The sequence below is a fragment of the Pogonomyrmex barbatus genome, unplaced genomic scaffold (assembly GCF_055798465.1).
Source record: "Pogonomyrmex barbatus isolate J1 unplaced genomic scaffold, ASM5579846v1 scaffold10, whole genome shotgun sequence".
Classification (NCBI taxonomy): Eukaryota; Metazoa; Arthropoda; class Insecta; order Hymenoptera; family Formicidae; genus Pogonomyrmex; species Pogonomyrmex barbatus.
Genome location: NW_028297099.1, coordinates 4,701,651 through 4,728,111, shown reverse-complemented (window position 1 = coordinate 4,728,111; position 26,461 = coordinate 4,701,651). Strand labels below are relative to the sequence as shown.

Here is a 26,461-nt window from a genome sequence, read left to right as displayed (position 1 = left end):
AGCACGTGGCCACGCTGTAACTCGATGCGTCAGTCTCCGAAGTCGTAAGGTCTAGATAATGCGTCGTTTGCGGGAGAGATTTCGCGTCGTAAGATGCGTTAACCGCGGAACACGTTTGATCGTAAAGACGAGAAATCTCGTTGTCACCACGACGCACGTCGCATACGTACCCATGTCGTTGACAATGACAATGTCGCGGTAGCACGTGGCGCGCGTTTCCGGGAGCACCTGTACTCGCACGCGCGTAGTCACCAGATCCGATCGCGCACACACTTTACGACAACATCCCTTGGTATATTTCGTCCTCGGTCGAAATGGTGAATTGACTCGCCACCTAAAAGTTCACTTTTCGTCCGGAAATGAAGACGCTTGTCGCACCGAGGACGGGAAGAGAAGAGAAGTGAAGTAGTGAAACTCCAGGCAAAAAGAAACAAGAAGAGGAGGAAGTAGGAGGGATCGTCGACGAGGAAGAAGACATCGGAGGAGCTCTCGAGAGCGTGGAGAGACGAGGGGGGGGGGGAGGAATTCGACGGGATACCAAAGATCAGGGAGAGACCCGCGCGACGGGAAGGAAGATAGACGGATAGAACGCGGATGCCGGCCCGCCGGAGAAGTCGTGGGCACGATCGCCGTCACAACACTAGTAGCCTGGTACACTCTTCTGGTGGTACATACACACGATCCGTCTCCCTGTCTCTCCCGCGCTTCCCCCCTTTCTCTCTCCGTCTCTGTCTCTCTCTCTCTCTCTCTCTCTCTCTCTCTCTCTCTCTCTCTCTCCCGAGCTATCTCGATTCCTTCTGCACGTACGTGCGTTTCCTCCCGGTGCACACACCGTGCAACGCTCACGTGCACACGCGTGCACGCATACACCCGCGACCGTGCGTTCTCGCGTACATGTGCGTGCTCTCTCTCGCCTCTTTTTTTCCGCCTCCTCTCTCGCGTCGCGTAGAAGGGAACCTCACGTTCTCTCCTCCTACTCTCGTTCGCGTCTCTCAGCCGCTCGCGAAAGCACACACCGCGACAGGGCGATCTACTAGGTGAGACTAGTTCCTCCACCCAGCCGTGGACCCGTTTTCAGTATGCCTCTCTCCTTCGGTCGCTTTCCGTCTCCCTCGTCGTCGTCCGTCCGCGCGCCTCGCCGTCTCCCTCTACTTTTCTCAATCGTTCTAGCGGCTCCTTCTCCGTTTCGCGATTCTTCTCGCGCGCCTCCGAGAGGATTCTTCCTGATTTTACGAGCACCCACGGAGCGATATTTTGTTCCCTGATCCTCTCTACAATCTGACTAGTCACGGGATAGACCGCGCAATGGGAATAAGCTAATCCCTTCGGCAAGCGAGCAAAGATAGAATTGTAACGTTATTGGACTAACATCTTATAGTCTCGCAATATTCATCGAATGTGCTTTTTCATCATTTACTCAAATATAGAATTTGCATGTGCTTCACTTCATTGATTGATCAATCTCAATCTAATAATCTAACAGAGCGTTTCTCTCTTCGTATCTCTTTTATCAGCGCTTCATTCTTACGTCAAAGGACACGCGAGAGGATGCTTCTTGGGGTTTACGAGGTCTTATGACACGCTCCGCCGATCCTTTCGGATTAATTGCGCGATATACCGTTTTATCCTCTCGACGGAACCATTAAGCCGATACAGCGGCTACGGTAATACCTTTCCCAGACATCGACGATAAAAGGAAAAAAGCGAAGCAACGGGAGCACGCATCTGTGAAAGATAGAGATCTCAGTGAAATTAATTTCACCATCGGCTCCAACTTTGCTGCAGTTTTCGGAAGAAAAATGTACGGATTAATTCTTTTTTTTCTAATGAAAATCGACCTAACATAGGAATTAATGGACCAGAAAGATAAGAAATATGTAATATGGATAATCGATATCTATAAGAAAATGTTCAACGTCTACAAAAAGAGATTTTCTATTTATATCTCTTTTTAATGATATTGTTTGTCTAAATCCTTCACGAGATTCTTTCGCCGCGTATTCATTTTTATATCTTTACATCCTACATATATTTAATCTGCGGATCGGGATTGAAGCAAAACACAAAGAAAAGGTACAAGGCATCATGATATCGCAAAATCGCGTCTATCTTACTTGACACGCGTTTCCATTCCCGATCCGATACTCCAATATGTATGCAGCGTCGGCTATTTCTTTCTTCCTCAGACAGTGATAAATTTATCGTTACGCTCATTCTTAATCCTTTCGATCCACCATCCCTCCCTTCGTACTCCTGTCTCGTTCTCGTCTCGTTCTCGTGGAGATTCACTCCGATTTCGCAAGCGGTCCCGAGGTACTCCGGCGCTCACCAGCGGATTGTATCTCTCCTCATTGAGTTCGCTCGACCGAAATCGAGCCCATCGGCATCCCACGCGCAAAGGAGCTCTGGCGTGTAATGCCGAAATGGGAGGCGAGGTGGGATCGCACGTGTACAGCATTGAAGAGAGGCCGGAGATATCGAGATTATATACGAAAGCGATGCCAAAGAGCAATCTCCCCGCTAAGAAAGCCAAAGCGCGCAACAAACTGCCTTCGAAAAGATAGTTCCTTCACGTGTTACGTTAAATAGATACGACAGACAGGCGCAATCGTTAGAATTGAAACTGTCAAAGAAGTGAAATTTTTGGTTCAGCAAGACGCGTTTACAAGTTTCAATTGAAAGATATTTATTATCAATAAATATGATATGTTTCAGATTGAATACATCATGGTATTTTATGTAACAGAAAAGTATATGTATATTTTGTAAAAAAAGAGATGTATGGATATTGCGAAAATTATTCTTGAGGATTCTTATCCTTTGAAGTTGTCCAATGTAGGAAGCCACAATGTGGAGAGATGAAGTACTTTTATTACTTTTAACAGCACTCCTATGCACGTGGTATGATTATCAATTTACGCACAGAGATATCATATTATCGGCATAACGCTTGATCTTGCCCAGCAGCCGCCGGCTGCAACCGAAGGTCGTATCGATTCTAAAATCCACGAATGACCGGCCTACGCGCGAGCGAGTTCGTAGGACGTGCGAATAGCTATTTGCTACTTGCTTACTATCAAGAAAGTCGTTGCCGAAGACATATATCTTCCACGGACAATTAATCCTCAGCCTGATCTCGAGCGAAGACGCGGGCTTCTGCTGGCTCGTTGTCATCGTCGTGAATTTTTAACGATACACCAGCGGATAGATTCGATGAAATTGCGGCGATTTTGTCGCGTAAAGACAGGCGATAAATCGAACGATCGAAGCGGGATTGACCGATGGTGAAATATTATGCCAACATAAAAAAAGAGAGAGGTAAAACGTTACGTTTGCGTGCTATCTGGCGAGGCGCAACTTTGACGATAATGCCGGTTTAATAATGAATATGCGATCGCCGCGTCGAAATCGATCGACAATTCGCAAGCAAAGCGGTAATTCAACTCCACGGATGAGCGATAAATCCGGTCATCGCGCCCGATTAGTTAGCACCGTCGCTGTGTTTGCGACTTCTACGGCGCTTATACCCGGTGGCCCGATGGCATCGCGGCTTCATCGTATTATTCATGAGTTTATAGTCTCGGGAGGCAGGAGAGGACTGACAAGAGAGTAGGGCGTACTCCGCGGTACTGATTTTATTGCTCGTCGTAGGTACTATCTCTGGCAAAGCGGCGACGTCTCGATATCGCTCGCACCGAGCGCCGAGACGCGAGACCACCCACTCTATTCGCGGCGGACGTCGTTTTTGCGCGCTCCGGTAAAACTCAACTCCGCGCACCGAGGACTCCGTCCTTCGTATATGACAAACGATCGGCCGTAACGTTGAATTAACTCTTGGCCGATCGGCGTATCCGCCAAGATGCATTGAGTCTCCATTCATGTGCATGACAGGCGGGATACTCGGCCCGTCTCGGCGTATTCTGTAAGCGTAAAATGCTACATGGGCGGCCGTGTGATAACATTAATTTGAATTTGACAGCTTCCGAGGAAGGTCGAAGATGTGAGTGTATATCGATAGTTTTTAGAAGTTAATGGAGCAAAATCAGTACCATCACCATATATGCCGAGATATTGGCGGGACAATCGGAGGAATGATTGAGCAATTAAAAACTGACACTTATGGCAGCGTGCTTTCTCCACCGTCAATCGTCACTGTAATCGATAAGCTTGCAGAAACGCCCAATGTTGGTTTTCTCCATCACGCGAATGTCATTCAAAATCGCCCACAAGAAGACTATATCGATTCTCCGACTCCCTTTCCGTGTCGCGCTCGGCCGCGCCCCGGTGTCATATAAATAGAAATTAGATGAGATCTTGAGGAAGGAAGCCCGTCGAGACATCCTAATCTCTCTTTTTCTCGCTTAACGGATCGCTTATGCAAAATTCGCGAGTTACGATCGTAAATAACGGTGAGAAGGCTCCTTTCCTCCCGGAGACGCGCGCGTCCGTTTGTCGCCGACCGTTTAACGTCGAAGCTAATATGTGATTTGCGCTTGCGAAACGAATAACCGGCCGTAACTCCCGACATGCTGACACGTCGATGCGCGTTTTCCGTCTCGGTACCACCGACGACGACGACGTCGTGTCGACGGGCCTGCCACGCTGCCTCGGAGCGCCTCCGCTATACGCACAGCGTTATCCCTAGACTCCGAGCCCCGGCAATTTAACACGTTCTTTTTCCCTCGGCGCTCGCAGGTAGATCCTTAATTATCCAGCCGGCCAACGACCGGTTGTCATCGACAGTCAGAGTGATGAGCGCGAAAAGACCACCCGTAACTTCCCATCCACGTTAGATGGGTACATTCGCAGGATTGACACGGCAAAACGACGGATGGACTGAGTGGAAGAAGGAGAGAGATACTATATATTTACATATCGGAGCTTGATGCACCGCTCTTAGAGAGGGTACACAACGATAAGATAAGATACCCGCACGATAAGATATAACCGATAATAATGAAAAATAGAGAATATGAAGAAACGTGGCCATAACGATTAGAAATGAACACAAGAACCAGGCATTACGATGCTTCGATATAGGCTTGTGCAATATAAGGCCTTGTAGGTATATTGCATCGCAAACCCCTAATGTAAAGAATAAATTATAGACGTGGATCCTAATGAGAACTCATCGTGCTGCACTTTGGAGTGAAAAAAACAAAGCCGCTTTGGCGTGAGTAACATGTTCATTTTGCAAGCGACCGCTGTATACCACGGACCGGTTGGTCCAGCGAATTTTTAGCGTTCACGTTAATGGATCCTGCCGATTGTAGGATATCATCCTGTAATTTATTCATTGTCCTCAATGGAAAGCCGTTGCGATCGTTGATCGATGGCGCTGCTGATTCGAGCTGGCCAGCCACGTTGTTTAATTTATTCATCGAACTCTCTCTTTGGCCTGAAAATTTATGATATTATTATGTTTTATATGCAAAGTCATCGATTATCTATGCACCATTCTTGCCGGTTCTCGCGCAGGTAAAGAAGCGGCGTCTGTGGAAGCGTTCTGATTTACTGACTTCGGGCTTTAACGGACAACAAAGCATCGATTGTTCTTGCTCGCTTGATGTAGCCGAAAAACAAACTAAGATTAAACTATCAGGTCTATCCCGGAGGCCGATTCGGTCCATATTTGGTTTGATTCGGACATAGCCACACAAACTTGCATATGCATGCATTACATTCGAGAAATAATGTACAATTTTTATAAAAACCGTTTATAACGTGAATTTTGAAGCTGTTGAGTTCTTACTAATCTCTTCCTTTAAAAAAATTTTAATATTTATTTAAATAAATTTATTTATTAATAAATAATAGAAATATTTTGATTGTAAGATGACAATTCTCTAATTTCAAAATTATTTTTATAAGAAAATATTAAAACTAATACTGAATTATGATACTGAAATTTAATATTGCTATCTTTTTAAGTATTTACATAAAAAATAAATATAGTTTTAATATTAGTTTTATGATTAGATTTGTGTAGGACGATTTCAAGTTTTGGTCATTACTTTTTGCGATCCATTAAAATGGCCATGAACCGTCGTTTGACATCGGTATTTTTTCCTTTCTATCATTGGCATCAGACCAAGTGCAACAAGTATATGCAAAATGCTATTACTGCAAGCTAAACGTAAAATTGAATGAACATTCGGTAATGTGAATGTCGTCGATAATGTGAATGATAATATTCCTGCGCTTTGCTACGTCGCTTCTAACTTTAAACATCGTTCACCCTTCTGTAAAATCTAAATGTCATACCGAATTATTCGCACGAATTTTCAAGTTTCAATTCTCGTCTATTGCTTTTCGTCTCGTTTTCCGATAATGCGGTCATGTACGAGAGAGTTCGTCTAAATGGACGACATAACGAAGATGCGATATCAAATATCACAAAATTGAGGATTGCTCTCTCGATACCCGATCGAAAAATGGTTTCAAAGCGAAATTTGCAAGCTATTAAAAGCCTAATTTTTGTATTAATTTTTTTTGTATTCATCAATCTTGTATTCCAAAAAAGTACGATATCAGTAATATTAGTGTAACTATTTTAATAACATTTGTAAATTAGAAAATACTCTTGAAGACATATATTACTCTTAATTATATTACTCTTATATTACTCTTATTAATGATGAATTTACTATGAAAACATACTTTATTATTTTATAATTTTAATTGAAATTTATATTTATAAATTGTAAATTATGATATTTATTATCTTTTTTGCTCATTGACTAATTTTTTCAAATAATCATCTACTTTAATTTATATTAATACTTCATGCTTTCTCCTGCCTGTCTCCTTCTCTCTCTCTCTCTCTCTCTCTCTCTCTCTCTCTTTCTCTTTCTCTCTTGTTCTTTCTCCTTCTCTCTTGCGAATTATCTCATTACAATAGATATATGTAATATTTCATCAAAATATTAAATGCTTATGGATTTCCTATCAGTATATCCATAGAATTGTGCTATGCATTTTAATTGAATTACTAATATCATTAGTCAGATCAATGCATAAACAAAGCACTTGCATTTCCGGTCATTGTATATGCGATATAATCAGATATGCTCACGCGAAACAACTTCGTTCCTTCGTTGTTCATCGACATCCGGCAACTTCAGGCACGTATTCAGGCTGATTTAGCACGAGCCAGTCATAATGATTGTATTCCTAGTACTTCTGACGCTTTTCATCGCGACTGTTGATGGCGGTCTACTTGAAAAATACGCCAACGCATCCGGAAACGTATATCACGGTAGGTAAGTGCATTTGCATTTCGCAATCGCTGTCAGTTTCTCGCCGTGGCGAAATATCAATGACGAAGGACAGCAACAAATTACGACAAAAGATTATTCGATAAATTTTTAAAATAGAAAAATAAACTTATACAATTATAAAATTTTGTTATCTTATTCATAACGTTCTCGTTCGATTGAGGTCGGTGATGTAATTGTGTCCCTTGAATAAACCAGATATACCCGAGATATCCATGGGCCGGAGCTCCTGATACCGAGGCGAGTGTTCGCGGACGGTAGATTCAGCACGTATTCCTTGCCGAATTTCTATAACCGTCGAGAGATCAGCGAGCGTGGCAAGCGATCCCTCGGATCGGCCGATATACTGCACCTGGTGCTACCCTTTAACGGAATCGATCACCATGTGGAGCTCAGTCCGTACCATGAATTCATCTCGCCTGACATGGTGGTGGAGACGCGGGGTGCCGGGATCAACACGAATCTGAACGAAGGTTTAAGATTCAGGAAGGCGTCCGATCGGCAGTGTCATTATCGCGGTATTATTCGGGGCCACACTAATTCCAGGGCGGCTCTGTCTTTGTGCGACGGTGTGGTTAGTATATTATACACCGTATTTCCGTGTAATTTCTGTTGAGAACATCGGTGTTAACGAACCGAGAAAAAACAATTCTCATATTTCATCGTGTTGGCAAAGTACGCCTTTCACGCTACGATGTCCTTCGATAAAGGATCTACGAATTACGCGTTATTGATCTACCGTGAATACTTTTAATACTTATATTATATTGATAATATATTGATAGAGATAATATTATTAATTAATCTTTTGCGCTGCATTTGAAGATAAAATAATTGATCGCGTGATCTGACAGTCTCATTTGTCTCTTTACGAAGAAAATTAATTAATTTAGCCACGTCAATTGATGTAACATCCGGTTAAGTTTGCGACTCAGATTTAAATCTTTACGCATGCGGTTCGTATGGTTTGTTATTAATTTTGATGAGAGTTGCGAGCTGGAGATAGAACAGAATTTCGAAGTGGCTACGAGTGTGGTTGGTGCACATAATGCGTTCCACAGATTCCTTCGGGAGATTAACGTTAACGAAGCAAGAGGAGAATCGCGAGTGCAGGCGGACGGATATTGTAGAAAGGTTGTGCTGGAACATTCTCTAAATCTCGTCGAAATTTGATGCAAATGTTATGATATTTTTAATATCATACTATATTCTCATACATTTATTATTATTTTATTATTACGAAGTTTGCCGTAATAATTGGACAGAATTTCAAATGTTCGAAGACTTATGGCGTAGTTATATTTTACAACAAAGCATTCCGTTAGACAATGTTAAAAAATATTTTGGTAATATATATATATATATATATATATTTCTTGAATTATATAGATGTTTAAAGATAAACATCGATATTATTTTGGCGAATCTGAGCTGATCCTTTTGGAAAAATATTTTCTTTATTCAATCATAATTGGATTATGGTACTAGGGAAAATTGAGTTTCCCGATTACATCGTATACGAATATCGATATTTGCGTTGAATAGTCGAAGCGATAGTAATACTACAGTGAGATATTCTCAATAGTCTCGAAAGTAGTTTTCCGCTATGACTTGTTATTTTCAGAGTACAAGGCGAACGATTACGCGTGCAGATAAACTGCAATGCCTAGTTGATTTTATTAAATGTAAAGTCGCGACGCATGTCGAGAGCGCGATTACCATCTATGACTTTTTCGTCGGTCACGCGAATTTGCGGCGAAACGAATCGGCAAGCGACATTCGCGTCCGTAACAGGTGACCCGTTAAATGCGGGTTTGTACGTAAATGTTTCTAAATGCGATGAGCAACTAGAATCGACCAAAATGTCACGTAAAATGTGACGCGTTTGGCCTTTTCCATTCTGACATCCACTCGACGAGTATCATCAGTTCTATCAATTTATATTTATGGCATTTCGATATATAATTATATATTTATATCACACTGAGAATATCTCTAGACATACTGATACAAAGTTTTAATCTGGTGTAACTTATCTACAGTCAAATGCTGAAATCAATAAGATAGAATCCCAGTAGAATTAATTCAATTATTAATAAATCTTAATATATGTTACGTATGACAAAAAAAACAGCGTTTATAATATATTTGTAATATATAATTTCACATGTTAATCGTAATGCTGATCTTTAATGGCGCGATGAAAATTTCGCAATGTAACGACTTTACATAAATCAAATACTAATGTGTCAATGCTGCAAATATAAATGTCGATATTTTATTTTCTATCACTATTATTATCGGCAACGTGACACACCTCTCGCGCGCAGGCTGGTTACGTGCAAACTAATCACGGACGATACTTCATCGAGCCAGTGTATCAGACGGAACCCGAATCCGATGGCCAACATATTCACGTGGCTTACAAACGAGATGCACCGCACGAGGAAAAAGGGCAAACCGATACCATGTCGAAAAGACATTGCGGAACTAGCGGTTAGTGCTTTCTTCAGATATTACCCGCATTTTTATTTTTCCTCTCTTCCTAAAAGTAATTTTGAACGAGACTCGGCACTGTCGGGCATATCCCATCATTTATTATTTTAACATTTCACTTTAACTCGAGACGATATATAGTTCCCAGCCCGTGTCGCAGGCATTTATTATGTACCGTAACGCGAGAGGATTTCGCATAGTTACGAGCAAGTGACAAATAATGGCGCGTAGTTTGTGGAAGCTCATTCCCGCTTTAACAGACAACTGGGAATCAGCGTGGGCGGAGCAGCTAGCTAAAAGGCAGATGCAACTAATGGAAAATAATTCTCTCGGCGCGAAGCGTGATACCGCAGTATCCTCAGGAACGTACAGTATACATCGATACATTGAAATTGGACTAATTGCCGATCGGAGATTCCTCGACTTCCACAATAGTACGGATTATGAACAGTATCTCTTGACGATTATGAACATGGTGTCTGACTTTTATCACGATAGCTCCGTGGGGAATCAAATAGACGTCGTCTTAGTACGAATGATATACTTGGAGAAAGAAAAAGAGGAGGTAACGTGCAATCATTATTATAAAATTATTAATAGAATATATTTAATAGAAAGAGAAAAAGATATCACAATCAAATTTTATTACCTTATTTATCAGAAATGAATAAATTATTTTAAACAATCAATATATATTATAAATGTGTATTGATTCCAATTTATTGAAATAACTTTTTAATTAAATTAAAAATATCATTTATATATTTATATATGATATTGATGTCTGATTTATTTTGCTCGTAGATAGATTTGCTTATTAGTCCGAATGCAGAGAATACATTGGAGAGTTTTGCAAAATGGGCAGAGAAAATAAATCCAAAGGATGATACTCATCCCAATCATTACGATATCGCGGTATTGGTTACTAGGTAATTTGCCTAGGTGTTGATCTAATTATCATATATATCGCGTTATTGCTTGCATTCTTAGGTATGACATTTGCTCAGAGGAAACCAATTGCGATCTAATGGGTCTGGCTCATGTTGCTGCGGCTTGCGATTCAGAGAAAGCAGCTTGTATTAATGAAGACAGCGGACTTTTGCTCGGCATTGTGGTTGCTCACGAAGTTGGTCACGTGTATTGTCCATGCATTTCTATAATTAAATACTTTTAAGTGATTTTAGAAAATTATATAAATTCTAAATTCAAAAATTTTTGAAAAAGGATATACTTTTTAATTTAAAATAAACTTTTTTTTTTAATTGTGTTTATACATATTTTTTTATGGTTACTTTGTGCAATTATTGCAATTAGAAATACGCTTCATATTATAATACAAAATGTTTTAAATAACGGCTGTTCTAATTTCTTACACAAATATTACTTTATAGAATGGGTTGTTCTCATGATGAGCCTGAAACCAGTGGATGTCCATCAATGGACACAGATGATAGTTACTTCATTATGTCCCCTATCGTCTTCTTATATACCATTAGATGGTCGAGTTGTAGCAGAAGATTTATAACAGCTTTTCTCGAGTAAATCGAGTTGCATAAATAATGATCTGAGTGCTTAAGTAATGGCCTTTTTTAATTGTGCAATGAGGCACGACTTATGCAAATATATAGCATGTTTAATACATAATTCTGTGAAAATATTATTTCATTGTATAAAGATATTTAGAATATTAATTGATCAATAGTATTTCTCTCCATTAAGTATTCTTACATTAGTATCGTAAAAATTATCTATTAATTACCTCATATATGACATTATCATTGAACTCTAGCAGAATTTATCCTGTAACCTATCGATAAATCTAATCATACAACATATTTTATTTTTTAAAGCAAAAATTTTTATGTTATTTATTAAAATCTCTAACCGATGTGTGTATCAAAACATCATTCATTATTTTATATTTGATATATTGAAATATTTAATTTTATTTTTTTATACTGAAATATTTAATTTTCTAATTATAATTTATTTTAAAATGATAAAATGATAAAATTTATTTGTGAACAAGGAGCGGACTGGGAGATTGTTTGAATGACAATCCAAGAAATCCACCAGAGAAACTGAAATATCCTAACATGTTACCGGGTGCAATGTACGACGCTGCCTTTCAATGTGATATGCAGTTCCCTGGCTCGAAAGTGTGCCCGCAATCTCAAGTAAAGTTTTAATAAACTTCTCTCTTAATTGCGTTTTAATGTTTTCGATTCGATAGATGCAAATAGATGCGAATTACTATTTAGCGAAATTTAATGTTCTTCTTATTAAGTCGATAATTCCATATCGTGTACTAGCTATATCTGCATTCCGTCTGCATTTTATCTGCTATTGGCTCATCAGAAATGATACGGCTTTTATTAATCGCTCGTTATATTTGCTTGGACAAAATATATTCGATTATCTCGATTGCGCTGACAGGATATTTACTCTTTGAATAAATTATTTGATGTTACATTCACCATGCAACGTTTGCCTCGGTATTGGATTTCGGAGTCGACAGTTTGATATCGTATGAGATCGCGTTTGAGTTGCACTCTCTTATCCTATTCCTTTAAGTCTAATCTGATTAGTCCGGGATCTTCGCGATCATGTGTATATTTCAGGCGAGCGGCTGCGAGACCTTGTGGTGCTTGGTCAACGCGAGCTGCTATTCCCTGGGGACGCCGAAGGCTGATGGTACAAAGTGCGGTGAGAATAAGGTGCGCGCAGCTTACGTAGAACCTGTTCCTTCGGCAAAACATATTCCCGGCGCGGATTATTTAGCAACCGCTTAGCATCGTTGTTTATGCATCTGCAGATATTACCGGCGACATAAATAATACGTCGCTGCGAGGTGACATCAATTATCAAACGAACGCGAACGCAAATGGCTTTCGACGCGATCGAAAGCCATTTGCGAGGCGCAAGTCGCGTCCCGGAACGCCGCCGGAAACATAGCGAAATAAAAGGGCGTTTCTCCGTCTCTCTCTCTCTCTCTCCCTCTTCCTCTTTTGAGAGCAAAGAGATTTATTAAACGACGCGCCTTCTTCGCCTCGCTTCTCGCGGATGTAGATTTCGTCGCCTTCGGCGCGCTCGCGAGCGACGGACGTAGATTTAATCGCGCCGGGGAAATAAATTGAAGTGTCAGGAAACTTCGTGCGACTCTCCGCGCTGGAAATTGGTATTCGCGTGAAGCGTGGAGACGGAGAGCCCGCGAGACATATTGCATTCTTCTAACCCGCGGGACAAAGGTAATATAAAGGGCATTGTGTGCGTGGACGCGAATCTAGTGGTGCATCCACAAGAAGTGCGTGGACATGGGTACTCGACCGGCCGCGGTGCACGGCGGGTGGGGCAAATGGGGTCCCATGGGTTCATGCAGCAGGACCTGCGGCGGTGGCCTCAAGTACTCCGAGAGGGAATGCGATAACCCGGTACCGGCAAATGGTGGCAGATACTGCATCGGCGAGAGACGACGGCTTTTCACTTGCAACACTACGGTAAATTGCATCTGTCTTTCGTTACTTCTCGCGTGCCACCATTTCGAGCTTCGTTTCATCACGATACTCAACGTTAACTACGCGATTCTTCCTCTGACGACTATTTCCAGTTGCTGACCGAATTCACATTCCAAGCCACACACACCGACGATGTCTTTATCTTACTCTCATGATTGCGGTGAGATGGCTGACAGCGTGGCGTCGTCACGCGTACGGGATTTTTATGTTTTCCAGCAGCGAGATATCCCGGTGGTAATATGAAATAGTAACGTGAGCGGTACAACATGCCGTCAGAAATTCAGTTCGAAAGCGAGACGAAAAGAGAGAAACTGTATCGTTGCCGCGAGCACCTCCGTGACTCCGGAACTCCGACGAAACCGTTTTAATTCTTTTTAGTTGCACGACGATTCTCTATGCTGTCGCAATTCTCCCGTATACCATCCAGCACAGAATTCCATCACACATTCGCTGTAATGTTCCGCATTAAATTGTGCAGCCCTGCGACCCGACGAAACCGCCATACCGCGCGGTGCAATGCTCGGAACACGACAACGAAGAGATTCTGACGGACGGGCTTCATCAATGGAAGCCATATATAGATCCAAAATTAGAACCTTGCGCGCTCTACTGCATCAACGAGAAGCAAACTTACGTGAAGATCTCGCCGACGGCAAATGATTCGACACCCTGCAAGGCTGGGACCAACTACATGTGCATTTCCGGAACGTGCAGGGTGTGAAATCGAAACTTTTCGAAATAGAATCGCCTTACCGAGAAATCTCTACTATCCGTACTGGAATTGTCACCTTCATTCCGTCGATAAAATCCGTCAGCTAAAAATATCGAATTTTCCCAATTTTTTTATATATTTAGCTTGCAGTTTTTACGAGTTGCCTATATTTATTAATATATATACATATATCGTAAATATAAAAAGTTAAAAATATTCTTATGTTTTTTATTATTTTTTTAGATTTTCTACGTTTTTGAATTTTTTTTCTATTTTTCAGAAAAATTTCTAAAAGTTAGAATCTCTAAGTCTTGGAAGTCTTACTTGACAAAAATTATTGAAAATTATTATAGTTTGGATATTATATCTCAAACAACAACCATAATCAAATTAATAATGTATTGAAAATAATTAATAGCATACATTTGCATTATCCTCGTGCAATTAAATTGAGTGATAAAGTTTTTTGTTTCTGTCTATTTTATGTGCACGTTTGTAATTACTTTGTTTGTAGCTGGAGTGAAAAAATTAACTAATAATATCTATTAATTAATAATATAAATCTATTAGAACTACACATAGTGTAATAAACTCAAATGACTTGGCATAAGAAACACAATGAAATTTACAGTTTTATTAATATTTCTTTGAAAAAAGTACCATATTCTTTTACAAATATCTTTTTATAGAGATTATTTTCTGTGTGACATTTATGATTCTTGTCATGTCAAATATCATGATACCAATTTTCTAAACTGTAGAAAGTTGGATGCGATTGGATGATAGATTCAGAGGCAATCGAGGACAAATGCGGTATATGTAAAGGCGACGGAACCAAGTGCAGGGCGGTGAAGGGCGAGTTCACTGAAACAGTGCCACAGAGTGGTAAAAATTCAGTAGCTTGTACTGCCAAACGAAACCGCACGGTTTTCTTCCTGCAATACATTGTTCATCTCTCTTTGCAGCATATGTGACGATCGTGACAATTCCGAAGGGAGCTCGAAGCGTGCAGATTTTGGAGAGGAAACCCAGCGAGAACATATTGGCCGTGAAACTCGCAAAAAATAAAACATACTGCATCAATGGAGAGAAGTGAGCTTCTGCGAACTCTTGCACGAGTTGCTTCTTTTTTTTCCGTCTTTAATTTATAACGCTCATAGCGCGTATAAATGTTCTGGAAAAATTGATATGCACAGATGTTTTTTGTAACTATGATAAAACGCATAATGTATTTTTACGGCATACTTTTATGATGTCGTCGTTCGTATAGTCGTGAGTTTAGGAGTGGAGATTACGAGTGTGCTGGAACGATGCTTATCTATACGCATCCGGAGCCTGACAAGGAAGTAATAGAAATGAAAGGCCCAATATCCGAAGATATCGAGATACAAGTAAGTTATCTTTATTTTTTAATGATTATTCCGATATCATATCGTACATACGATGTAATTATCAGTTTTGTATATATATATATATATATATATATATATAAAATATATACATACATACTCTAGTATATGAAAATTCAATGTTATACAAATTTTTTCCGTTTGATGCTTTTATCTTTTGTATAAATTTACTTCTTGCAAAATATCATTTCACCAAATCATTAGTAGCATCACTATGTGGATTAATGATCAAATGTGTTTATATAATTTTTAAATTATAAAAAGTACGCATTGAACTAATTATAATTCAATTAAATTTCTTTAATTTATAATACCACGTTATATTAGTAAAATATGCTAAAAATATTGAAAATTTATTACATGAATTTTGTTCACCGAATCTTTTAGTACGTCTTCTTCAATCCCCAAGATAACCCTGGTATCGATTACAAATACTACGTGAGCTCGACGAATACATCGTACACGCCCAAATATATGTGGGACTTTGTCGAGTGGTCAAAGTGCAGCGCTAAGTGCGACGGTGGCACAATGGTAATTTATGTGACAACGTTACACGCGCACGCGGGTACCTAACGCGACCGCGAATGCGACCGCTTTTATGCGAAGGACGTGTCATCGATTTGCGCAGATATCCGAGGCGTCCTGCATCGAGGAACAGGATGGGCGAGTGACGCCTAACTTCTGCGACGGTATACCGCGTCCGGAGGCAAAGAGCCGCATCTGTAATCAGGCCCCTTGTCCCGCAAAGTAAGCTGCAAATTCCAGACGTTGCAAGTTTCGCATAATAGATGTAGACAATACATTGTTAATTTCACGTAAAAAGATATTCTTTGAGCAGATTATATTTTCAGAATTTTTTAATTTAAGTTTAAGCTTAAGGCGGAATTATATTTTTAATTTGATAATAAAATAAGACATATATTTTTTCCCGAGAGAATATGAATACGTGAATTATGATAGCATAACATAAAATTTGAGATGTTTTGTACTGATGCATTTTTATTTTTATAGTTGGATTTTGTAATATTTCAAGAAATTTTTTTACTCCTAGTAATAAGAAAATATATAATTTGTGACTGTAACAACAACAGCTCAAACAGTACAGCCCGCGACGTTGAGATAAAAATCTCTGAATGTTATTGGCTTCCGCTCGATCGATCTCAGTTCCTTTTTTAACGATGACATACTGATACTACGCATACGTTTGCTGATAAATAAGATGTTAACTCAGCATCGCATAAACATCGATCTAGCGTTTTGCGCACATTAGCGTTCGCTCGACGAATCTGATGTAAAGCAAATAAATTCATGTCCGTCGTCGGTCATTCGTGCAGATGGAGAGTGAGTCAATGGAGTAAATGCAATGCCTGTGACGGGAAGAAGGGTATGAGACACCGCAAGGTCCAATGCGTAAGACCAAGTGCCAGACCGGGAGAAGACGACGTGCAGGCAAATCTGGATGCGTGTAAAGGTCGTGTGCCGAGGCAAAAAGAAGAATGTATAGGTATAATCACGGCTTTTTTCACGTTGGTAATATTTTCGACGTAGTACAATTCGCAATATAAAAAAATTGAAAACTTGCAAGAACTTTGTCACAAAGATACAATGGTGGATACTCGTTCCAGGTACAAGACCCTGCAGACTAATGTGTCCCAAAAAAACCCGACGATCGGATGAGCGAGAGGTTGAGGATACAAAAGAGAGAGAGAGCTTATCGCCGAGCGATCGACGAAGAATGATCGACAGATTCGTCGATCTCGGTTTAGCCCATTATTTGGAGAAAGCCCGCGACAAGTTGCGCGCTGACGACAAACTAGAAGGGATGAGCGCCGCCCGAGACTTCCGACAGATCCTTTACGACTGGGCGATGACAAACGAGGACAAGCGTAAGCGCACCTGCGACGCGGAGAGATTCACCACGATGAAGCCGGGATCCATCATCAAGGATTCGATACCCATCGAGAAGATTGTACTGATGCAGGCACCGTTCACGGACGAGTCTCTTCAGACTAATCTGTCGGACAAGGCATTCCAGGAAGCCGGCGATCTCGTTGGTGTTGGCATCGACACGAGCCAGCAGAAGGTGTACAAGGGCGCTCAGGCGATTAAGCTAATCGAACAGTTAGTTCATCATAATCTGACATCAGGTCCGCGCGCGGTTTCTATTACGAATTAAGAATCTTAATCCGTCAATCGATACCGCGGAAAAACAGCGTTGAGTTAAAGAAAATTAAACGTTTATACGCGATAAGCGTATGCTATCTTTGTACATAATTGTCATCCATGTATAAGTTTCAGAAATATATGAATATTTAGATATGGATTGAAAAGATAGGTATCACGCACTATGTTGCAAGACTTGCTCTTTGCTGATTCGTATTGCCGTACGTGATTGATTAGCTTGACGAGATGAAGGCCGTCAAGTCAAATAAAACATATAGGTAATACGAAAAAGCGACGCATGGAGAACAGGAAATATCGTCAAGCGATATGACGCGTTCGTTCACGATGCTAGACAGACAAACGGACGTCAGACGCATTACGAAAACCACGTGGAACGAGTACAAACGAGTACATTCAAGATTAATGACGCGCGTTTTTTTTACCACTTAATCTTTATTGATACAAGAAAGTGTCGCGCGCCAGGCAATTCCCAATGATACCTCCAGAACACGGGCCATTAAGGGAGGCAAACGTCTGCAATCTCGGATCATTACAAAGTATCGCTCCCGCCATAAATAACTTACGAACGATGAATCTGAAAGATCAATGCTCAACGGCGAGACTCGTTAGTGGGTCGCGGGAAATCATCCTCCTCCGTGTTGTTCAGGTATAATTTATGTTGCCCGTCGTCCTCGCCGCGTATATCGCCGCATATTGAGAGATTATCTTCGGACTCCAACAGATCGCCGCTTTATCGTCAATTAAGGCTGTGTTAGCCGGGCTTAAACAACGTCGCCGATTTAATCGATTCATCTTACAACTTGCTGCTCTCAACAATCGACGTGGGCCGAGTTTTCTACTATCCGATCGTTAAAATCCGATACGCCTATATAAAAGCGCGCGCCGTAAGTATAATTTGGGTCGTATAATGTAACGATTGTTTTTATCGCTTCGGGCATCAGCAATCTGCACGCGCCGCGCGTTTCATGCTCGAGAGCAGCACACCAGTACGCCGTCGTTCTACTCAACGACTCGTAAAAGTCTCCTTGATGGATCGCATAACCATCGCTCGAATCGACGCAGATTCGTCTTCCAAACGCGTTCTCTTCACTTGTTTGTGCCGCGCCAGCCGTTCCGAAAAAGAGCAGACGCTTCCGCTCGAGAGTAATCGATATATATCTCGTATGATAATAAATTCTTTTTCTCTCTCTCTCTCTCTCTCATCGTATTCGAGGAACGCTCGAATTTCCTCGTACAATTATTCACGTCATTGATCTACTTCATCACGTATCGCATACGCGTCATTTGCGAAAAATCGAGAGCTTCGAGGACGCGCGCGCTTCTTCCTGAATTCTTTGTATGTACCTGAGAGCATCCATGCCGACCAAGGTAAATTCCGTACTATTCTCCGGCGGTCGAGGCTCAAAATTCCTCGGGAAATTCGTAATAACGTTCCTTTCATCGCGTTCCAGAATAATCGTGAGCGTTAGGTTCCGAATGTCCTCCTTATCGACCACTACCTCGCCCTTTTTAATCTTATTTGCATTCACCGTTTTATCACTCGATGTATTTCCCGATCTCTTATCTATCTGAGAACGATCTCGATGAGCTCTAGTCGAATTTCGAGTCGCGTCTGATGAAATTAAGCTCGTCGTCTCATTTGGAAGCGCATTAACGTACCAGGTGCCGATCAAACGAGAGCGATTGGACAAATTTCCAGTTTGTCCTGGCCGCGTGGAGCAATCACCCGGATGTCGGTCTTCTATGACGGCGCCGGTTAAAGCCGTCATCTTAGGACGCACTCGAGCAGCTTTAATGAAGTCGTTTTGTCGCGTTAGCGTGCTCGAGCGAGTGGCGAAGATCCCGCGTTTGCCGTCGGCGGCACTTCTGTATTCTCGTCTTCGTCGGCTGACTTCGCACGATGCCGACTCCCTTGGCTTCGGTCCTTGGCAGTAGCTGTCCTCGACCACATCGAGATCCTGCTCGCCACGGCCGACGGGTCGTACACATTTGACAGCACGCCTTCTCTTGCAGCCAGGCGTACACGGTGCGCAGCCTTGCCATTCGCCAATGATCCACCTGGAAACGCATGCGAAACGATAAGAGTGAGATTTTAATTAGCTGGCGACGGCGGGGCGACGTCGATTATCGCATAGTGTCATGTCCATTCGTTAGTTCCTCTTAGATAAAAGTGACAATCTTGTTCGACGACATGATACGAAATACAGTGATGATGACAAGAGCGATAGTCGTGCAAATGTTATTGTTATTGCGTAACATATATGGCCTATCTTCCTTGATACATTGTTAATTTTTTCATTTTACGATCAAAGCTTACTAAAAATTACAATTGTTTTTTTTATATAATCTTATGTGATTTATATATATTTCAAATTGCGAAAAATTGTAAAAGCATAAACTTGCCGCAGTATGCAGGGAGCTTGATCGCATGATCTGACTTTCGCGTCCGGTTTAGTGATGTTTCTGCAAAATTTATTATCTACCAATCCGCCGATTTTCTCGATGCAACGGGGTTTCGATATCTGCTCTCCCGGGCCGCAACCTGCCGAGCATTTCTCCCAGTCGATGAAGCCCCAAGAGAACTTGGGTTTGCGAGGAGTTCGTTGCTTCAATCCTAATGAGTATTTCAACGTGACGTTCTCCTTCGCTAAAACCTGTCAGATTAACTAGCTGTCAAAGAAAATATTGCAAAAGGATAAAATCTTCTTCTTTTTTCAACATGAAAGAATCCTTCTTTTAACATGATTTCCAAAATAATTTAATAGTTACTGCGATGTAAAAATAAAAAATGGATACTAAGCTTAAAATATGTATCTTTGGAAATAAAAGATCTGCAAATGCTCCAATATTCATTGTAAATATTATTCGCATTACGTCGGCGAGAGTTAGAAATTATATTTAAAATAAAACTCGATTTCTTTGAAGATTATAGCAGTTGCTTATTTAGAGTTAGAAATTATATTTAAAATGAAACTCGCTTCCTTTGAAGATTATAGCAGTTGCTTATTATATAGCAGTACTACAGTTTTAATTGAACATAAAATGTTCTTAAAAGCGTTTCTTTTTACGCGTTCCTGCTGATAGTACATGTCCAAGTTTGAACACCTTGTTTGAGATATGTTATCGACTTGCCGAGAGGAGCGACTAATTAGCGGAATGCGTTCATTATGTTTACCAATATAATCAAGTCCTCGGTGACGGGTCCTGGTATATTCAAAGCTTCCTGCTTCGGCCTTATCATTCCGAGCCACGCCTTAGAGCCTGGCACATTGAACATTCCTAAACGATTACTGAAATAATTACGTGTTTATTGCAGGATAAGACTAGTATTTTTATTTGCGTGACATGTCATGAATGTAGCAAGATTGATGATAACACAAATTGAAGAAAGGCATCAAATTAGTTGCTGATGCCACATGAGACTTTGGATCAGATAATGATTCAGATATATAATAAACTGGTTTCTTCTTTATTACGTAGATACATTAGAAGAAAAATATTTTCTTTACCCATCGATCAACACAGTTTTCGTACGTCTGGTGCGTACCACGATCTTGGATTTGGTCGGTTCTACCTCCTCAATGCGGATATTTCTGGCACCGGCCGGTACGTCTGTTATCTTCTTGAGCCCTTAACGCGAAAAATTCGCTTGGAAGATTATTGTAAAAAGCTACCGTGTGCGGTATTATTCGTCGAGATTCCAATTTTGGCGCAGCATCTCCGCGCAATGCAGAAAGATTTTATTTGGCTGCCGCGGGTTGCTCTCTTTCTCTCTCTTTTTCCTTTCCTCTTTCTCTCTCTCTCTCTCTCTCTCTCTCTTTCTCTCTCAATACGCCGCTCGGGATTCCTCTTAGAGACTGTGAATGTCCGCCTTATACTTCTGCTCTGGCAGAATTTTAATTCACGGAAGTTCTCGTTCCCGTATTTCCCTATTCACCGTGCCGTACCGACGACACTGAAGTTCATCGGCATTTTTGTCAAGTCGCGAAATTCGCTTGACGTGGAATAGTAAGTGACACGCTGAGGAAATTATTATGAGGAATTCAAAAGAAGGATTGGAGAAGAGAGAGAGAGAGAGAGAGAGAGAGAGAGAGAGAGAGAGAGAGAGAGAGAGAGAGAGAGAGAGAGAGAGAGAGAGAGAGAGAGAGAGAGAGAGAGAGAGAGAGTTTCAACTATGTTTGAAGTATTACAAGAATATTTTTAATAATGCAAGTGTTCACTTTAATGTTCGGCAAAGGCTTTTACTTTGGTCTTCTTGCAGAAGAATTAGTATTAATATTCAAAAAGCGAGGCAAGATAAAATATTTGCAGTTATGTGTAACGGAATATTTCTCATTTTCAATGCTGACACTATATTTTTCCTTACCGGGTTCAGCCATTAACGAGATTGTCTCTTGCTTCAAAATGCAGGATGTGCCGTCACCTCGACAGACGCCGCAAACGTCTTCGACAGCATCGGATTCCATATCTAGGTCGCAAGGTATTTCCCTGCACACACCCCCGATGCAAATATCTCGAATACCTCTATAACATGTGGTGCCGTCTATCACTTTTGGTCTCAACGAGGTCACCAGATTAGTTTCGCTCATACAGTAAAGAGCGCAGGGGTTTTCGGACGCCTTCAAGTCTGGGAAAGATAAGTCACGAAGTCGACCCGAAGCCGAAGATCGCTTATCGTTTATTACCTTCAGGTAGATTATACGTCGTCCAACGATGCATCTTTCCATCTTCTGGAAATATCCAGTCGTTGAATTCAGCGCACTGCACATCGCGAAACGACGGCGCGCCGATTTCACAGGGCTGTGAGAAAACGCAATGTTAATCCTTTGTAATAAAAATTTTCTATCATAAACAATTTTATAACAATACAGCGCATTTGACGCCTTTTATTTTTTTTATTTTCTCAATTATTGTTATCAACATAAACCTCGTTTTAATCCAATTTGTAAATGTTGCACACTTTGTCGCGTTATATAAAATTTTTTATACCAAGGAAATATTTCCAATTCTTATTGATTTATGACTATCTCAAGATGCAATTATTATATAAATCGAATGTTTATTCAAGTCTGCTTAATTTCGCGCTATATTTTTATTGGAAAACTGTCTGGATAAGACTAACATTTGTGGCGCAAATTTTATGTCGCTTCCTGTCGCCCATGCAATAAGAACCGCCTTTGGATGGAGATGGGTTATTGCATTTTCTTACGGCGTACGCCACGCCGGAGCCGCAGGTCCGCGAACACCTACTCCAAGACGACCAGATACTCCAACCACCGTCTGTGATTCCAGGTCGTTCTCCAACCATCAGACATTTCATTTGGTAACACCACTGTAATATTCGTTAATCTATTGCGACACTTGGACTGATTTATGTCATGGAAGACGAGAAGGCATAAGGGATGTTCTAGGAAAATGTATTATGAATGAAATTAAATGATGTACTACGATGTTCTCCAGAAGCACGACGTGGAAATTTATTATGCTCTACAAAGAGATATTCTTGCGCTTCGAGAGACCTCTTCGTCTTGTTTCATTAGAATCACTAACGCTATTCCCCGACGCGAATAATTATCGAGTCCCTTTATGACTTCTGTACTTTTAAGCATACTTAAAGCTGCTTAAGTGTCTACTGGGTGGAATAATACTTCTGCCTTTGCTTTAACGCGGCGTAAGTGTCTTACACCTTAAAAGGTGTAACGGACGTATTGCTCTTTCATCAATGAACTGTTCTTCATTTACAGTTTCTTGCCACAAATATTAATTATTTGTAATCATTGCTTCAGTCGCAATAACGATACTAATATGTAATGGACTAATATGTAAATGTATATCTAATGTTTAATATTCATATATTCAAGAATGTAAACTAAAATTTATGAACTTGCAATATTTAATACATGTCTTCTATCTTGTCATAGTAAAATCTTATCATAAAAAATTCTCGGGAATATTTCGCCATGTTTTGGCACGACTAGTTGAATTTAGCTATCTCACTTTTCCATTTAGAATGTCCACATTAAAGCATACACTCAATTCCGCGATAACACGCAAACGCATTGAATCCGCCCTCGACCGGCTATGAGATAATTGCACTTCGTTCCACGGACTACAATTGCGCATCTATTTGTCTATTTCATTCCACCGATGATTGCCTCGGCTGTTGTGAAGTGGCATGACAAACAAACTGAATTTTTACGCACGTAGGTAGATCAATTTATTTTCCTCGATGTTATCAATCCGATTTCAATTTTTTAAACTTTGCAATTCCCTGCACATCGTTCAATTTTACTCACTAAATTTCATCGGTTGGAAATTTGTTTTTCCTTTTACGTCGAGTTATTTAGATGAAATATCAAGCGTATCCTCTTTTTTTATAAATATTCGAACGGATCGTATGCGCTACAAAAAGATACATATGTCTTGGCTGATACCATCTACCTCTCTCGAAAATAGTTTCTATTCCCGTTCTCAATGTTTATATACACACATTTGAAAGGTAATTGATATTTGCAGTTTGTAAAATCCATAAGATAAAAATCCGCTTTTGATGCTGGCCCGATCCGGCGCACGTGCGTGTCAATTATTTTTCGACTTTGTTCGGAGCTCACTCGAGTAATTAGAGATCACTCGCCGACCGGATTCACGAGCTTCATTTCTCAATGGTGGTCACCGACACCCCGAAGCGGTAGTCGGCCAGCTGGTCGGTGCTAATGATTCTCGTCTACGCGCTTCGACGCTTCGGCACGTCTGGTTATTAACATTGTAACACCCAAATCTGATATTTCGCTGATGTGTGATATTTGGACACTGCTGGTCGTCTGGTCATTACGGTCTCACGTGCATCACGGTGCACGTTCTATCACGTTTTACAGAATCCCTTTTGCAACATCACGTAGCCGCGCATGCTTGACCAACCGCAAAAAATATTTCGGCCGACTTGTCTCGTTTCCGAAATATTCGTGACTCGACTTGAAACAAGTTTTATCCGGCGAGATACGTAAATTTTTATATTAAATATACATATATTCGCACGATTCTCCGCATATATTCTTTTTTATATATCGAACTTTTTTTAGCAAGTTTTAAGTCAATCTGTGTGTTTTTTATATTCGAGCTTTTCAGATATATTTGAATAGAGCTTTTCATTCTCGAAACAGATTTTGTATTGATTTTGTACCTGTACACTGCTTTGTAAGTTTGTAAGTTTTCTAATTTATTATTGAATTTCAGACAAATAACCTTTTCACTTTTGAAGTGTATTAGACTTTTGTAAGAAGCTCTGCTTATTAAACCGGAAAGAATCAAGAAATGGCTGTATAAAGATTGTAAGTTTTTTACAAACGTATTATGAAAGAGTTTACAACGTATTTGTACGATATTAGCTTGATGTACTTTATAAGAGTGCATCTACAATTCTGCTTGCAATCTTTAACATTGCCATGCTTTGTTGCTTTAAGGGCCAATGAAACTCAACTGAAGTCTGAAACTGGTTTTAATTCTGAAAGGGCGAGTGATTCACAGTCGATGGCGGATCCAGATAGCTTTTTTAGCTTTCTGCTGTATACTCTCGTCGTATCTCTTTCATGAGATACTTAAACCATTTCGATGTAATGGCCTCTCGGTGAAAGGTCTTCGAGAACCTTGATTAATTGATCAATAACGTAATTTTTCTTCGAATCTGCACTGTGATATGCTTTTAAGGCTCTCGAAGGCAAACTTATTCATCAGTTATATTCACAAACGAATATCTTGATGAACAATACATTGAAATAAAGTTAAAAAGATACATAAATAAAACCTCTGCAATTAATTATCATAAGTAGATTAATATAACATTAATTATTTTTAAAACAAAGGAAGCATTGAGTTAAAGAATCTTTTGTTAAAATGAAATTATCAAGATTCAACTTAAATTTTTTAAAAATTAAATTATTATAATTGAAGAAAGATTAATGAATACTATGTTAAAATATTTAAGAGAAAAAGAGATTCTCCATGAATCTTTTGAAACAATTTCTATCGTGAAGGACAAATCTGGAATCGAGACATCATTACTTTTATAAATCGTTCTATCATAGTTCTCGTGATCTATGAGTTTTAGATCATCCTTTGCGCCTTATTTTACGCTCTTTATTCATAAGTTGGAGTAATTTACTTTCTTTTCGCCGCACGGGGTGCCCTCGGCGGGTGGTTTCCTACTAGTCACGCAACCTCTGCCCGGAATAGCACATCTAAGAGTTTCACAGGTCTGAAAACGAAGCCGAGATCAATTTATATTAGTGTAGTTATCTACTTCTTTTTTCTATTAAAAAAGATACAAATAGAAAATACAAATAAAAAGTAAACGTTTACTTTCCTATTCTATCTTGTTTTCAATTTTATCTCTTTTATTGTTTTTAAATTAGATTGCATTTTATTTTTCCTGTTTAATATTTATTGTCCGCAAAAATGTGTGTGTAGGTGCACACGTGATGTGAAAATGTACGCGAGTGTCTACAAATTGAGCTTGAATCCACGGATTTACCGAAACCCAAATGACTGTGCGGATTGGTCATTCGTATGGAAGCCTCATTTCGATTAGTTAGTGCGTGTCGATCGCGATATCTCGGCGTGATATCGCAACTTCTCTTCGGCCTCTTATCTGACGTTCTCCATGCACGGCCGGAGAACGTATTTTCCTAAACGGATAAGGTAGGCCGCAAAGGCATCGGTTTATAGATGCGAACGGCAGATGGTGCCTGTTTACAGGCGATATGGAATTACAAGCTATCGATACGTTAACATACATTATCGGAATCATTATCAGGCTGATCGATTATGCTTAACACTTTCTTCGTCAGCGAGTAACTGCCGTGGCGTTACTTT

The 26,461-nt window shown here is 40.3% G+C and overlaps 3 protein-coding genes and 1 pseudogene across 7 annotated transcripts in view; 2 read left to right on the top strand and 2 right to left on the bottom strand.

Annotated features, from left to right (window-relative positions):
- LOC105432641 (A disintegrin and metalloproteinase with thrombospondin motifs 7) overlaps positions 1-26,461 on the bottom strand; it is a 67,474-nt gene that overhangs the window by 39,972 nt on the left and 1,041 nt on the right. Inside the window, exon 1 of one of the 5 annotated variants that reach the window (XM_089070483.1) lies at positions 19,253-19,393. The exons of 3 other annotated variants lie outside the window; for them this stretch is intronic. The gene's annotated coding sequence lies outside the window, so the exon portion shown is untranslated. Of the gene's footprint in view, positions 1-170; positions 1,767-19,252; positions 19,394-26,461 lie in introns of those variants that run through there. One more of the 5 variants, XM_089070482.1, reaches the window with a different exon arrangement.
- Positions 4,119-11,858, top strand: LOC148937880 (A disintegrin and metalloproteinase with thrombospondin motifs 12-like). The gene is made up of 6 exons (XM_089070494.1): positions 4,119-7,851; positions 9,608-9,773; positions 10,034-10,338; positions 10,578-10,702; positions 10,764-10,910; positions 11,165-11,858. The coding sequence occupies exons 1-6, from the start codon at positions 7,702-7,704 to the stop codon at positions 11,313-11,315; spliced, it is 1,044 nt and encodes a 347-aa protein (XP_088926620.1). The 5' UTR covers positions 4,119-7,701; the 3' UTR covers positions 11,316-11,858.
- LOC105432642 (A disintegrin and metalloproteinase with thrombospondin motifs 1-like) lies at positions 11,810-17,628 on the top strand (annotated as a pseudogene).
- LOC105432643 (A disintegrin and metalloproteinase with thrombospondin motifs 7-like) lies at positions 17,358-26,455 on the bottom strand. Its single transcript, XM_025219710.2, is given in 8 exon segments — positions 17,358-19,651; positions 19,997-20,247; positions 20,769-20,883; positions 21,103-21,223; positions 21,960-22,220; positions 22,279-22,393; positions 22,716-22,925; positions 25,752-26,455. Coding segments are annotated over 7 exon segments (1,857 nt in total). The 5' UTR covers positions 22,914-22,925; positions 25,752-26,455; the 3' UTR covers positions 17,358-18,855.